The sequence below is a fragment of the Sphaerodactylus townsendi genome, linkage group LG08, assembly GCF_021028975.2.
Source record: "Sphaerodactylus townsendi isolate TG3544 linkage group LG08, MPM_Stown_v2.3, whole genome shotgun sequence".
NCBI classification, from domain to species: Eukaryota; Metazoa; Chordata; class Lepidosauria; order Squamata; family Sphaerodactylidae; genus Sphaerodactylus; species Sphaerodactylus townsendi.
This window is the reverse complement of record NC_059432.1, coordinates 7,871,962-7,888,025: the sequence shown is the minus strand read 5'-3', so window position 1 is coordinate 7,888,025 and position 16,064 is coordinate 7,871,962. Positions and strand designations below refer to the sequence as shown.

Below are 16,064 nucleotides of genomic sequence, written 5' to 3'. Positions count from 1 at the left end.
GGCGAGGAACTGGGGCAGAGGACCGTGGACACACATGGAGAGGGACAGGACCAAGAGGCAGGAGGAGCCCAGCTCACTCGGGCCACGCTCTGGTGCCAGAGGGCAGAACGCATGGCCTGCTTTCCTTCCTGCTGTGGAAATGAATGGCGGCCCATTGCTGCTTCCAGAGCCACTGCCGGGCTGGGAGGCAGGTTGTGCCAGTGCTGTGGCCCTGTGAGCAGCCATTCAGGCCCTCCCACACCTCATTTCTTCTCCGAGGGTGCAAACAAATGCAGCTGCACCGTGGGGGGAAAGGCTGCAACATGGAAGCAGAGTCTGCCCCCTCCCTTGATGCTGGCTATGCCAACGCCTGGGGCTCTGCTCCCCCGCCCCACACACATACAGCATGGTCATCTGTGGTGTTGTTGACTTGAGTAGGCCAAAATCTGTGCTGTTTGTCATACTGATGGGCATGTTTCCAAACAGAGTTTGCTAACCAGAGCCAGCTTGTGCTGGCGGCTCTGTGCTGCTTCTGCCTACCTTAGAAGTGGGTGCCATGGCAACGAGAAGCACGCAGGAAGAGAGTGGGTGCCTGGCAACAAGGAGGGTCTGGCAGCATCCCCCATCGTGGGACTGTTGGGAGGGGGCTGCAGAGCTGAGCTGAGTTCGAGTGGCTGACCACGAGGCGTGGGAGAAAGAAGCCACGGGGGTGGGGAGGGGGAGAGAAGGAGCCCTGGCGCACTGCCGAGTGGGAGGGACGGAATTGGCCTGCTCCTTTTGTTCATCCTGCAACCTTCCCTGCAACTCTGCATTTCTCTTGGGGAGTTCAGTCGGAACAGGAAGTGTCAGGGAGCTGTTCAGACAAATGCAGCTGGGGGCTGAGCAAGAGCAGCAACCGGGCCTCCCCTTTCTTGTGTCAAGTGAACATGTGAAGCTGCCTTGCAGTCTGTCGCACTGAGCACAGGGGCTCTGCAGGGTCTCAGGAAGGGCCTTTCCAGTCACCTGTTGCTGGGCCCTTTTAACTGGGTGCCAGGATCGGAACCTGCACCCTTCTTCATGCCCAGCAGAGGCCCCTCCCCCTCAGAGAGGGAGCCTTCTTGTGGTTAAAAAGAGTGTGCCGATGGATGAAGGTCCTCTGTGCTTCAAGTGTGCTCTTCTCCCCAGCCTGGCTCATTCCCCATGTTGGAAAGGGGCTGGGTGAGAGAGGAAGAGGCGCCTCCTTGGATCACCCAGTGAGGGCCCATCTAGCCCTGCATTCTACGGTACCAGCAGCATCCCTGGAGTGCCGACAAGCAGGGCAAAGAGGCCACGACCTTCCCATGGCTGCCTTCGGGCATCAGTGTTTCGAGGCCTACTGCCACAGACTTATTACAGAAGTTCCCTTCAGTCGCCATGGCTAGTAGCCACAGATGAGCTCCTCTTCCATGAGTCCATCTCTATGGTTCCCCCAGTCACTGAAGCATTTATTTTTGTCTGACCTGAATTTACTTGTCAATGTCATTAGGATCCCCACGTTTCTAGTATTATAGGAAAGGGAGAAGTTCTCCCCCCCTCCTTCTTCCACCCCATGCATAGATCCCGTTGATGCCCCAACTGAGTTGTCATTTTTGTAAACTGGAAAACTTGAGGTTAGAAGCTCCAGCTCCTTCAAACTGTGAGTGTGTCAGTGGTCCCTCACTGCTTGCTTCTGGTCACTTAAAACACATACACTAACACAGAGAGAATATGTGAATAAAGGTGTGTAGTTGCTTTCATCCCAGCTCATTCAGCCTTCGCCTGCTCCTGTAGTGAAAGGAATGAATGAGATGAGAATCAGATTGGAATTCAGTGCCAGGACTGGGATGGGCTCCCGTGAGGGAGAGGGAAGCCCCTCTGGTTCATCTATGTCATCTTCTGGTTTTGCAACTGATTGAACCTGAGGAGACCCCATTGCAGCTGGAGCCAAAGGTGTGCTGATTATTATTATGGTAGATTTCACAGCTGCCAGATCTTTAGCTGGCTGTTGGCCTTTCATTACAATTCACAGAACAATTCAAGCTTCATTACAATTCGAGCCTAGGAAGTTGTAATGTATTGGCAGTATTTGTGCAGATCCCAGTAGGGCTGCCTTCTGATTTGACAGATGTTAATTTTGTCAATTCGAAGATTTTTCAAGTGCTGCCCTAGTGTTTTCGGGATGGCGCCCAGCGTGCCAATTACCACTGGGATGACCTCCGCTGGTTTGTGCCATAGACGTTGAAGTATGGTGGTGGTGGTGGTGGTGGTGGTTTTCACAGCTGCCAGATCTTTAGCTGGTTGTTGGCCATTATTATTATTATTATTATTATTATTATTATTATTATTATTATTATTATTATTATTATAGTTTGGATTTATACCTTACCTTTCTCTGCTGTAAGGAGACTCAAGGCAGCTTACAAACTCCTTTCCCTTCCTCTCACCACAACAGACACCTTGTGAGGTAGGTGGGGCTGAGAGAGTCCTGAGAGAACTGGGACTAGCCCAGCAGGAATAGAGGAGTGGGAAAACAAATCTTGTTCACCAGGTAAGAGTTGATATGGAGGGGTGGGGAATCAAACCCAGTTATTCAGATTAGAGTCCACCTGCTCCCAACCACTATACCATGCTTAGCAACACTGAAACCAAGCCATTGTCTGAAAATTCTGGGTTTAGCAAGGGCTTACACATGGTTCTGTTCCGTTCATTCATTACAACATTTATATCCCACCTTTCCTCTTGGTTCAAGGTGGCTTACATTAATAATTAAAACAACCCCAGATAAAAGTAGAATATAGTTTACCAATAAGGAGAGGGGAAATTTTTGCCAAAAAAGTTGGTGACTTGGATCTTTCAATGAGAAAGTTCCCTGACATGGAAGATGCTCTGGACTTTTCCTCATGGGTCCCACCCACCCCCGGTCAGCTCTGGCCCTGTACAGCTTCTGTTTCTTGAATGATTTCTGTGGCTTTTTGTGCTTTCAATTTTAACTTTAGGATTTTTTAAACTGCCCCCCCTTTTCCCAGTTCTTTTGAGATCACTTTAACCTCAATGTTTTTTTCTGAACGTCAATTCTGAATTGTCTTTTTCCTAGTGCATAATGTTTTATTGGCTTCTTCGTCCCACCCACTTCCAGCACATTTTTCAATGATTGAACTATCATCAACTTTAAACCACTTCCTCTCCCCACCCGTCAGGCAAGCCATTTCCATTTTTTTAAAAGGCCTAAACTAAGCAGTGTTACAACGATAGTTCAGGTTCTCTGAATTCCCACCTTCATTTTTTTTTTAAGTCAGTCTCTGGCTGCTTCCCTGGCAGATATATCAGAACAGGTCTTGGTGGATTCTTGGCTCCTGCTGGCCATGTACTGGGACTCCTGGGCCAGAGACTTCCTTTTTCAAAAAATGAAACCTGGGAGTTCTAAGAATGTCCTTAAACGATCATTGTAACACAGGAGCTGATTCTTTTTTAAAAATAAGGGGCGGTGTGCTCTGACTCCACCGACGACAGCCCCCTCCCTTGAAAATCCTTATTCTTTAAACCAAATGTGGAAGAAAATAAACTGGCTCCACAACTATAAAAATGCACATGGAGGTAGATTGTCAGGATCTGCAATAACCAGACTCATGGATTCTGAAATTGGTGTATTGATAGGAACACTGCAAACAGATTACAAGCAAGTCTTGCTGGGGCTGAGTTCCACTACACAACCTTTGGTTAATATCCCTTCCCTAAGCACCCATTTAGCCCCTTCCACCAGCGGGGTCAAATCACTAGGAGCATTCTCAGGCTGTGCAAAGCCTCCAAAATCAAAACAGAGATAAGGCCCATGCGCTGGCTGCCTTGAGGGGTGAGAGAAGTTGCAGTGTGCCTAAATCTGAAAACACAACAAGCATAGGCTTACTAGCATACTATGCTAAGGACTTCCACGGAACCACCTTCTCCCAGCCCATCCCATAGTCTCATGGCAAGAACCAGGAAAGAGCTGAAATCTTGACAGGGTCTTGACATAGATGTCCTGCCCAAATAGATTCCAGCACTTGTGGGTCAACTCCGAAAAAAATCAGGAGTAACTCCAGTGTGCAGAAACAATCTCACATGGGCCGGCAGCAACACTCTGAGCCTCTGTGACATTCAGTAGTCACCACATGAACTTGTTGATACACGAGTTTCAGACATAACAACATGCTTGTATGTTTTATGCATGTTTCTCCACACCTGTCATAGGCAGAAAAAGTGGCCTCTGGGAAGCATCATTGAGCACCAACATGGGGCACTTGCATTTTCAAAGATAAAGACAGTGGGAGCATGTCAGGGAAAGAGCTGTTTCCCAAGGTTTGTTTGTTTACTCCCCACCATATTGTATGCTTTGGCCCACAGAACAAGTTGCTTTGGTGGGCAATTGAGATCAGGAAAACCGCGCTGCGGGAAGCTATTTGAGCTGCCTGCCCTGGTTCTCTCTCCCCTTCCAGAGCTACTTTGAACTATTTTCACAAAGAGGGAAATCCCCTCTCAGATCTCTCGCCATCTTAGCCCTTACAGTTTGTAAGGTCTTGTACAAGCTTCAACAGCAGTTTTCCCTTATGGATGGATGCCCTTTCCCCTTCATCTTTCCCCTTCCTTCTCCCTCAACTGGAGTGAAAGGAATTAAGTGCCATCTTGAGATGAAACAATTGGATTAAATTTTAAATTGTTATGGGTTTTAATTGTTGGAAGTTAAATTACGTGGTTGGAATTCTATGTTTTAACTGCCATATGGATTGTGGAAATGTTGGAAACTGCCCCAAGCTTGTATAGGAAGGGGCAGAATATAAACCTAATTAAATAATACATAGACAAATGCCAGCAATCTTTCTATAATATTTTGGCCGGTTTCAGGCAGAATTGAGTTGGGCCCAGGGTGACCGTTCACCATTCTGGTCGACACCATCCATTAATTTAAATCTCCCTATGGAGGAGAACAAGGCATGAAAATGTTTTCTGCAGAGACTCTCTGAATTCCACCACATTGCCTAGGTTTATCATTTATTCAAATATTTATATCCCATTTCCCCTCCCACCAGAGGTTCACTGGGTGACCTTAGCCCAATTCTTCTCTCAGCCTTGCATAAAGGTAAGGTTTCCCCTTCAGTCGTGTCCGACCCTGGGGTACCACTGCAAGCAATGATTTCATAGACAAGTTTCTTTTGTGGGTTTGCCATTGCTTTTCCTGGCTATTCTTTGCCCCCTAGCTATGTGCTAGGCACTCACTGACCGACCAAGGAATGGATGGATGGCTGAGTTCACCATGAGCCAGCTGCCAGGATATCTGACCCACAGGGGGCTCGAACTCCTGACCGTGTGAGTGACAGTGCAAACACTTCACAGCATCATTGGAAGGATGAAATGGGCATGGGAGAGCTCCATATATTGCTCTAATCTCCTTGGATAAAGGATGGGATACAGATCAAATAAATCATGTTTTGGGGCTGGAGATCAGTTATGAAAAATGAGACTAAGGCTTCAGGTTTATGGTTCCTTTGGCTGTAGCACCGTCCTCCAGGAAGGTGGACTTTAGGGTCAATTGAGACTCTCCCCCCCCCCCTTGCCACCTGAGACCACTTATTCCTCTGTCAGTTTTTTGCAGTTGGGATGACTTCTCCATGAAGACCATGACCACATCTCAAGGATGTTTCCACCTGTCCCCACCCCCCACCCATGGCTTCCAAATGTCTTTTGGTGGATTTTCAACAGGAGGGAGAACTAGTCAGAGGGGCCTCGAATGGCCTTGTCTAGGACCATGCCCTGGGCCCCTGGCCCCACTTGTAGCTGGCTTGCTGTTTGGACTCCAGATGTTCAACATAATCATGCATATTCAAGATCCACAATATTAGTGGAGTGGGACTTGCCTGCTGCAGTCAACAGCAGACGTGTCCTGTGTCAGTGGACTCTCAGGAATAGGGGGCAAAGTGGGGTTCTGCAGTGGGAAGGGGGAATCAGCGGATATGCTTTTGCAACCAAGGCATTGCTTGGTGGGATAGATCCCCATGGGTGTCAAGATGCCTCTTGGCTTTCCAATGAAACCATTTGCCTGGTTCTCAGAGAGGCAAAAAAAATCACCTTGAAGCATTTTCCATGAAACATCATGGGGTCCAAGGCCACTGCCGTGCCACATCTCCTTGACACGTGTGTGTGTGTGTATGTGTGTTCCCCCCCTTCAGTGAGCACCCGCTCAGCCAGCAGGTCTCTGACTCGGACTCCGAAATGGACAGCACCGAACAGCTGGCCCTGGGCAGCACCGACACCCTCTCCAATGGGCACAAGGCGGATCTGGAGGCAGCCAAACGCCTGGCAAAAAGACTGTACAATCTGGACGGCTTCAAGAAGGCAGACGTGTCCCGCCACTTGGGGAAGAAGTACGTGTGGGTATTAGGAGAAAAGGCTGCTTCCCCCCCACCCCACCCCCAGCTCCATTCACTCCCCCCCTGTGACCATTGGGCAGCCTGCTTCCTTCCCGTAGAACCATTCTGCGGAGAACAGCAGAGGAGGCCTGTGAGCCCTGCCTCTCGGGCTAGGTGGCCGCTGATGGGGTGGCCAGGCATTGCATGTCCATGCTGCTCTTCCTCTAGCCGAACGGCAGCACCCACACCATCCCAGTGCAGTCGTGATGTGTGGTGTCTCTGGAGAATAAAAATCTCCTGACCAGGGGAGGCATGCAAACGCCTCAAAAACCACTGACTTGTTACCTGAGTCCGGTCTTGCTATGATGTGCCCCTTCACCTCTTCTTCTCAGTTTTCTTTTTTTTAAAGGTGTTTTCTCTTTCCCTTCCAGTAACGATTTTAGTAAGATGGTTGCAGGGGAGTACCTGAAGTTCTTTGAATTCACTGGCATGAGTCTGGACCAGGCACTTAGGTGAGTGCTGGGTGGGCGGGGGGTGGGGGATGTGTGCCTTCCTGGAACTGCCAGAGATGTGAAGAGTTTAATGGAGTAGATCTTCAGATGCAGGATTGTGTAACTGGTTGCAGAACTTAACTCAACGCCATGGCTGTCAACCTCCTCCCCAATGACCAGAGTCTGGTTCAAACAAAATCAGTTTATTGCATTGGAGTAATGAACAGGCTGCACTCAAGCGTTGCTGAAACTGAAATTCAAGTGTCCTTTCCACTAGTTAAGACTCTTTGCCCCGTCCCACAGGCGCAGCTTCCCTTTCCAGGCTGTGCCGCTTCTCCAAGGTCAGAGCCCAATAAGAAGCCAGTAGCTGCCTGGCTCAGAGGAAAAAACGTTTCCTTTAAACAGCAAGCAGAGTCTAATGCAAAGCAAAGCAATCAAAAGAAATACACGTCCGTCAGGTGGCACATTCTCCCGGCCTCTGCTGGACAGGAATGTATGGCAAGCCCCCCAGGTGGGGTCTTGGCACTCTCAGGGTTAAATTGCCCTTCAAAATGTTGTGTTTTTGGGTAGTGGTGCAGCACAGCAGGGAGTTCTGGGCAGTCAGGGGCTCTGGCAGACAACTCTGGCCCTCGCCGGTTCCCATCTGTGGCTTGTGGACAGGCTGTGCCGCTTTCTTTTGGCCTGTGTGCAGATTATGCTTTTGTTCTGAAGCAACGGGATGCGCTGAAAACTTGGTTTGTCCTTTTCTGGCTGTGCCTCTGCAGCAGGGAGCCTGGCACAAAAACCACAGTCGGAAGAGACTCCGCAAGGTCGGTCTCTTCTGGGGCGGCTGCAGTTCTGTGTGTAAATCGATGTGAGATTGTCTCATCGAATAGTTCTTATGATATCAAGAGATTGTTGTTTGTTTGTTTTTCTTCATTCCCTGCAGTTTTTTGGACAGTTTAAAAGAAGGATTCCCTTTTGGCTGAGGGCGACACTCGCTCTGACGGGGTCCTGGTGGTGCTGCCCCCTTAAAGTCAGCGGAACAGGCCTTGAGGGTCAGAACCTCACCTGGCTTTCCGTGCAGCAGCAGGCTGAGGGCTCCTGTCCTTTGCCCTGCCTGCCCCCTGGTCAAAGTGCCAAAATGGCTGCACACCCACCCACCCACACTCTTCAGCAGTTTCCAAACTTGGGAAAGTATGAGGAGTGCCGTGCTGCAGGTTGGACCAGGGCCTGGGAGCATTTAGAAATGATTTTAAAATGGGAGCCTCCTCCTGGCCACTGTGAGGGTGCTGAAATGTCCCGTTTGGCATTGACAGTGCAGTCCTATGCAGCATTACTCCAGTTTAGGTCCGCTGAAACCAATGAGCTTTGACCGGAGGGCAGTCTGCAGAGGACAGAGCAATGGCAGGCAGCCATCTCCCCCAAAGCACCTGTTGCTGTTTTTTAAGCCTTTCCTTTTTTCCTCCTCTCTGAAAACTGTTCTCTTAATCAAGGAATCACCACACACTTCAACAAGGGAGAATCCAGTGGAGGTTTTATTTATTTATTTATTTATCAATTTATTAATTCGTTAAATTTAATATATTGCCCACCCCCGAAGGGCTCTGGGTAGTGTACAAGCCAATTAAAACATAACCATTAAAATTTCTAGCTAAAACCATAAAACAAAATCCAACCCTAACTCCATAGAATAAGATGGCATGGCAGCACCCACAAGTAACTCACCGAGGGCAGTCAAAACAGTAGATATGCAGCTAGATGGGATATAAGATGGAGGGAGTGGCACCTTCAACGGCTGACTTCTCCAGAAGCCCAGCAGAACAACTCCGTCTTGCAGGCCCCGCAGAGCTGTTTTGAGCTTGCTGAGCTCTGCTTGTGCCTGCCAGGATGCGTCCACATTAGCCTGGAATAGGCAGTATCTTTTCACCCTAGTTTTTTTGTGGGAAAACCAGGTGATATTGTCATTCTGCTGCATGCCAGTGTTTTCTGTTTTGTTTTTCCATCTTTTTCAGACCTGTGCTAGGGCTGTTTTCTTCTCTCACGTAAGGTGCAATTTCAGATTATTATTATTATTATTAATTAGATTTAATATACCGCCCTAGCCCCGGAGGGCTCTGGGTAGTATACAATAAAATCAACAAACAGCAAAACAATATTCAACAGAGTACAAAAACCATTAGAAAATCACATTAAAATCCCTTTAAAACAGTAGCAGCAATATATCACACCCCTTATTTATAGATGGCGTCAGATCTACATCGCTGCTTTCCACCTGTGGGTCTACAAAGGGCTCCCAGGGCCTCTGTCCCTTCCAACACTCCCTTCTCTTCTGTTCATCCAGTGTCTTTAGTAGCTTCCTGTTCACTCTCTGCATTCCAGCATGGATCAGTTCCTTTTCTCTGGAGGGAAGCGGCCAGTTAAAGCATTTCACTGTGTACTCATTAAGATTTTGATTTTTAAAAAATGGTTGTAATGTTGTAGCCATGCATTTATGGTAGTAGGTTTTTTTAAATAAACAACTTTATAAAAATAAACCATGTTGCAGGCTGAAAAGGGGGAATGAGTCGCTCAAACCTCACTTCCTCCAGGAAAAAGGAATAGATCAAAAGGATCAATGGCATTCCAGCATCACAAGGGAGTAGGAAAGAGTTTATTGATTAACCTGTGGAAGGAGATGGAGAATACAAATATGTCCTAAGAGACCATTATGATGGAAAACCCAGATCTTTGCTGAGTGGGCCTTACTCCCAAGTGAACAGAGTAGTAGGAACTTGCCCTTGGGGGTGGACTGTATCACATTTTTAAAGGAAAGGCAGCACTATGCTCAGTGCTGTGGGAAGCTCATGTTTCAGTTGTGGCTGCAGCTGCTGAGGAGGGCTGGTGACTGGGGAGGGCTGGTGGAAATCTTGGGGCCCTCCTCCCCACCTTTCACCCCCCCCCCCACTCACCCCGTGAGTAGGGGACACTGAGTGTGTCTGCATTGATTATTTCCATAATAAATGTATTGTGTAGTTAGTATGTAACATTTAATTATGAAACTATGCCGTAGAGATGACGCTGAAGTCCTGCAGTCTTCTGTGAGTCTGGGCTCTCCACTCTTTTCTGAACCACCAGGAAAAGGTCTTGGGATAAAAACAACCCCAAAGTTTGGTAACGTACTGGGAGATATATTTGGTGCTCCCAGACATTTTTCATGCTAGGGTATAAGCTCCCTTATGACAAACTCATTATTAATTGCGAATGCCAGGTCTGGGTATGGAGCTGTTTCCGTTAGAAGGCTAAACTCCTTTTCTCCAATTCAAATCATGCACACACAAAAGTAGCATAAAAATGTGTAGGAGCTCCCAGTGCGTGTTCAGTAAAACTTTGAAGATGCAGCCACACCCAGACCTTTTTCCAGAGGACAAGATAAGACAGTGCAATCGGCCTGGCTGCCCAGACCCACACAAGGCAGTGAGACGCCAACGTAGTGGATCAGTAGTCCTAGGTCAGCAGAGAAACTCATGTGGGCCCAGCTGACCCCTCGCCTTTGACTTTCAGGGCAGCAGCAGCTTCGAGTCAGGGTTGCTACACCTGGCAGCTTGGGGAGCAAAGACATAAGGGCATGTTGCCACTTATGGGGAAACTCACAAGCCATGTCACATTACTTGAGGAATCACCAGCAACTCTACGGCAAAACCAGTTATTTCCAGTTATTCCTAGAGTGATGTGATGCCACTTACATGTTTTTCCCTGGAAGTGACATCATGCTGTGTGTGATGCAAGCATTTTATTTAATTTTTTCCTGCAGCCAATCCAAGCAACAGGAGGCAAGAAGGGCTGCCAGTGAGAAGTATGCCACCACAGTAGGGGATCTGGCCCCTTATTTAGAGTCCAGTAGGAAACCCATTTGCTCTACAAAGTTTACAGGGTTGACTTTGTCTCAAGGCCACCCATGGCGGGGTGTGTGTCGCTGCTGGCTAGCTTCACCCAGCAGTTACATTTGGCAGAGATCGCTGGAATAGCCAGATCAGTCTGCAAACTTAGGCACATAGGATGCTCCGGTATTTCTATCTCTGCATCCAGACAGAAAGCTGATAAGACTGCAGCTATGACAACCACCTCTTCCTTTCCCCTTCAGGTCCTTTCTGAAGGAGCTGGCCCTCATGGGGGAGACTCAGGAGCGGGAACGAGTCTTGGCCCATTTTTCCCAGCGTTATTATGAATGCAACCCCGCAGCCATCTCTTCTGAGGGTGAGACTCCGGGAGATCAGGGAGGGGAGAGCTGCTCAGACTCAGCCAGAGGCCAAACAGTTGGCTCTTGTGCCAGCCAAGCCATGACCCCTTCCCTTTGAGGAATGCATGTGCTGCTTGCTGGAGGTAGACTGGGAGCTGTGTGCGTTGGAACTGAGCAGTCACCTCAAGAGAATCAGCAGAAGCCGGGAAGCTGGGTCCCCAAGAAGATCCATGGTGGTGTGAAAGAAAGAAGAGGGTGGGCCTGTCCGTCTTTTGCTTACCACACATTCCAGGGCTGGCTGGGAGGGGAGGGGATAGCCCTTCCCCCCATACCCCTTAGTGCACATGAACCCTCGTGTCAGGCATCTGTGCACCAGAGGTCCTCCCGTAAGACACAGGGCAAGGGAAGTGTTGCTGTGGCCTCTCTCAGCTGAAAGTCCTCCAAAATAAATTCAGTAGTGGTTGAGTGCACATTAAACTTTTAAATGCCCTGCATGTCTCCAAGAAGAAGAAAGGGACCGTGTTGAAATTCAAAGACCATGACAAACACCACAAAATAGATAGCTTAAAACATGCACCTTCTTGAAAGTAACACAAATCTAGTCACATGCATTCGCATGGGTAAGCCACACTCCATTCATCCTTACAGATCTAAGAATCAACGGATAAAGGGTTGAAAACCCCCTGCATAATTTAAACGTAGAGAATACCTTTGTGGGCCAACAATGGGGCTTTGGGGGCTTTGGCTCAGCGGCAGAGCATTTGTTGGGTGTGCAGAGGACCCCACGTCAAACCTCCAGCACTTCCTCTTAAAGGATCTGGCAGCAGATGATATGAAAGGCGGAGCCTGGGAAAAACGGCTGCCCGTCCAAGTAGACAAGGCTGGCCTTGAAGGGCCCACGTCTGGCAGCTTCGGGAGTTCCTGGCCTGCCAGAGCCGTGCAGCTTCCCTCCCAAAGATCCACTGATGAGGCCGTGATCTGGTGGGCAGCGTCTCCCTGGAGTGTTCTTCCTGCACATACACAGCTAGTTATCCTGGCGGCTTTGAGGTGACGGATGTTCCTGGCCAGGTCAGGAATGGGAGGAACTGGAAGCAGAAGGGCAGTTTGGCAGGGAGCTGATGGATGATCTTTCTGGTCTTTGTGCTGCAGATGGAGTTCACACTCTGACCTGTGCTCTGATGCTGCTCAACACAGACCTGCATGGACATGTGAGTGCCTCTGTGACCCGTGGCTGCTGGCCACTGCCTCGAAAGTCTGTTGCTGAAATGGGTGGCGGCAGCTGGGCAAGGAAGCTTCCCCCAGGGGGGCGTGGGGGTTGGTTGCCTCTGATCTAAGCAAGCTGTAGTACAACTGTGGATGGCTTCCTCCCTCCCTCCCTCCCTCGCACGCACACACGCACGCACGCACACCACAAATCCATGGGCAGTTCTCAGGAAGCTCCTCTATGTTCCAGATACCTCCGTAAAAAATGTGAGGTCAAAAACAAGGTAGAAAAGAATTTTTAGAAGGTGGGAAAGAAAATTGAGACAAGTGTCCACGTTGCTTGGCAGAGACAATAGAAGTAGGCTGTTGGGAGCCACAGCGACTTGGGCCCACACTTCTCATGAGAACCAGTGACCCACATTCTGGGTGAATTTGCGGAAGCCTTTTTGAAAGAGCCGTGGGAAGTGACAGCCGGGCATCGTGCATTTCACCCTGGGGGTCCTGCCTTGGGCTTGTTTCTGATGATCCTTTTACCCCCACCCTGTTTCCACCTCTAGAACATTGGAAAGCGAATGTCTTGCTCTGATTTCATCGGGAACCTGGAGGGACTCAATGGAGGGAGCGATTTCCCCCGGGATCTGCTCAAGGTAAATCCTGTTGGAGCTGTGGGGCTGCTGAGAGGGGTGCAGGAGAGCCTCTGAGTCTCATGTCACTCAATCTTTGAGGCTTGCCATGTTGGATGTGTTTTGTCATCTTAGATAGATCTTTTGACTAGGAAGACATGGCCACGACTCCCCCCAACCTTCCCCCCAAATGCTGCTGCTGAGCAGACATCTTTCCTCCTCCTCCAGGGTATTTCTGGCTTGCTGTGAATTGGCCTGCCCAGAAACAGAAGGAAGCCAGCATTGCTCAGCTGCTGAATTCCCTGGATTCAAAGTGCCCCGGCTTCTGTGTGGAATCTGACAATATGGCACAGAACAGCTCCCTTGAACATGCCTGGCTTCTTTGGGGCTGTGTGTGTTTTTGTGTGTTTTCTCCAATGGGAGAAATGGCTCTCTTTCATCTACCCTCCTTGCCCACGTAGCCACTGGATGGGTCCTGGCCATTCGCCTGGTGGCCCATTCTGCACAGCACAAATAAGACGTCCTGAGAATGCAAAAAAGGGGGGGGGCATCTTGGGGAGGAATTGATAGAACGACCCCAAGGGCCATCAAGTCCAACCCCCTGCCATGCAGGAACACACAATCAAAGCACTCCTGACAGATGGCCATCCAGCCTCTCTTCAAAAACCTCCCAAGGAGGAGACTCCACCACACTCCGAGGGAGTGCATTCCACTATCAGACAGACTGTCAGGAGGGTTTTCTGCACAGCTTTTTCCCCAAGACATCTGCAGGATCCTTTATTTCTGCTTGAGCCGTCCTATTTTAAAGACACAAAACTACTGCCTCCCCCCCCCACCCCCCCAGTTGGCTGCAAGTTGTCTCCTCTTGCTGTGTGGAGCTGAGGAGACATCTTATTTTTCCTGCCTGACCACTAAAGCTCTCTTGCTAGTGCTAACATTTCGTGGGAATCTGCAGAGATTCCCCTTGCTTGCAGTTTTTTGCTTCAGGCTCCCCTGGAACGTTTGCTCTGCAGGCTCTGATCCTGGGTGCCTTTTTAGCCCAGAAAGTACACGGCTGCACTCTGCTCAGCCAATATATAGTTTTCCCTTTTTTATTTTCAGCGAGCTGTTTTGGAAGACAAGAACACACGATTTTAGAATCACAGCCAATTTTCATTTCATGTGTTCATGTTTTCAAAGACAGCTCATCGAAAAAAAATTTAATGGGAAAACTATATATTGCCAGGATGGGCAGGACAAGCAGAGTACAGCCATGTACTTTTTGGGCTGAAAAGGCGCCCAGGATCAGAGCCTGCAGAACAAACATTTAGGGTAATCGTTGCCAACTAGCTGCGTGCACGGAGAATCCCTGTGGCACCACAAGACGCTGGGCCCCTGCAGCTGAGGAAACCGACAAGAGGCTTTAACAGTCAGGCAGCCTCTTTCTCCTCTGACACTTTTTTTGTCCGTTCTGCCTGAACAAAAAATCAGGAGATGCCCTTGTGCTGCGCGCCATCAGTCTTGGTGCTGCACCATCTCCGACTTTGGTTCCACCTGGCTGAGCCTCTCCCACATTTGTCTGCTGCTTGTTATGCCACCCTGTCACTCATGTAGCCCAACTGCCTGGCTGTTAGACTCTGCCCCCTCCCCATGTCAGGATCCCAAGTGGGTCTGGCTGGGATGGGCCAGCAGGGTGTGGGGTGGTGATGGGGCCCCCCCCCCCCCCCCGCTTTGTGTTTCCCCTGAAGACTGGTGAAGTGAGTGAGAAGCTGAATCAGCTGAGCCCAGTGAACTCCAACAGTCTGGGGGATCTGTGATCTGTCGGCATGTTGTGGAACACTGGCAAGTGAGTGCTGACCTCATGCCTGAGAAAGGGGCGGGCAGTCTTCCTGGCCTCTGCTGCTCTCGTGTCTTCACGGGGAAGGTAGCTCTGGGGAAGAACAGTGTCACTCAATAAAAACAACCACTGATCTGGCTGCTTCCTTTTCCCTCCCCCTGCTGCACCCCCTCACCCCCCCCCCCCCGGCTGCCACCCATGGAGCTGCCGGCCAAAAGGCAGGAGAGGAGAGGTGCCAGGTCAAAGGAGTGGTCACAGCCCTGCTGCTGCTGCAGCTGCTGCTAGTCTTGGGGTGGGCTGTGCCTCTGTGGGAGGGGAACAGGCTTCCCTCTGCTTCAGTTGAAGGGCTGCCTGGAAAGAGAGTCAAGACCTAGCCAGTGAGTCAGTGATTCAAGCCATGGCACACCTTTAGGGTTTGTGCATTAACCCCCCCCCCCCCCACCACCACCACCCATTGCTGAGTGTTGTCCTTGATGTCCACACTACCAGGCCCACCCATTGAAGGAGAGCTGGGGCGATTCCCCACTCACGATTAGATGTGCGCTCGCCCCACTACACCAGCGCCCAAAACGCATTCACCCCATCTCTGTCGCCCCGCCCCCGCTCATCGCACGTCTTTTCAGAACCTGGAAGAAAGTAGACCTTTTTGCAAAACACGTGCCAAACAAGGAGCGTTGGGGAAGCTCAGGGGGGTGATTCCAGATTCGAATTACCCGCCCTTACGAGTGACGTGGAGCCTCCCATCCAATCAGGAAGCAGTGGGCTGTGCGCAATACGCGCACAGCCCCCTTTTAAAAATTTCCTGACTCCAAGATCTACATCAATTTGAGGCAACATGGAATAGTTTTGATACAAGACTTAAGTTGTGTTTTCCCCAACCTGAAAACAGTGGTGCCTCTGTGGCACAATTGATTGAGTGCTCAGCTCAAGAGGTTGGTGGTTTGACCCCAGCCAGGGACAAGGAAGCTGTTTTTATTTTATTTCATTTTATTTTAGCCCCTGAAACTGCTTGAGAAAGTCCAGTCCTTTGTGTGCCACACTCATGGTTTCAAGCATAAATGCCCACCTTTGGACACTTTCTTTGCAGCAGTTATGGGGAGTGGGTGGGGGAGTGTGTTTGTGTCTACCTTTCATTCACTTGAAAACATTCCCGCGCATGCCCACAGAGACATGGATCCATTCCCGCATTGGGTCATTCTGCACATGCTCGCGGAGACGTTGATCAGATCGCGGCAAATGGTACTGCTGGCTAGCACAACGCAGCGTCAGGAGAACCCCTGAAGCGGATCACGCATTTGATCTCTGCCAACGGCGGTGAAGGGACTCCCTCGTGCTTCTTTCGTTTCTGCCAATGGAGGAAGGGGCACCAGGCTGCGG

The 16,064-nt window shown here is 49.8% G+C and overlaps 1 protein-coding gene across 3 annotated transcripts in view; it reads left to right on the top strand.

The window, feature by feature from the left end:
- Positions 1-16,064, top strand: part of PSD (pleckstrin and Sec7 domain containing) — a 107,078-nt gene that overhangs the window by 54,482 nt on the left and 36,532 nt on the right. For 2 of the 3 annotated variants that reach the window (XM_048505572.1, XM_048505570.1), the window contains 5 exons: positions 6,177-6,377; positions 6,788-6,868; positions 10,950-11,062; positions 12,195-12,253; positions 12,806-12,895. In XM_048505572.1, coding sequence (XP_048361529.1) covers positions 6,177-6,377; positions 6,788-6,868; positions 10,950-11,062; positions 12,195-12,253; positions 12,806-12,895 — 544 coding nt within the window. The remainder of the gene's footprint in view (positions 1-6,176; positions 6,378-6,787; positions 6,869-10,949; positions 11,063-12,194; positions 12,254-12,805; positions 12,896-16,064) is intronic. The other variant, XM_048505571.1, reaches the window with a different exon arrangement.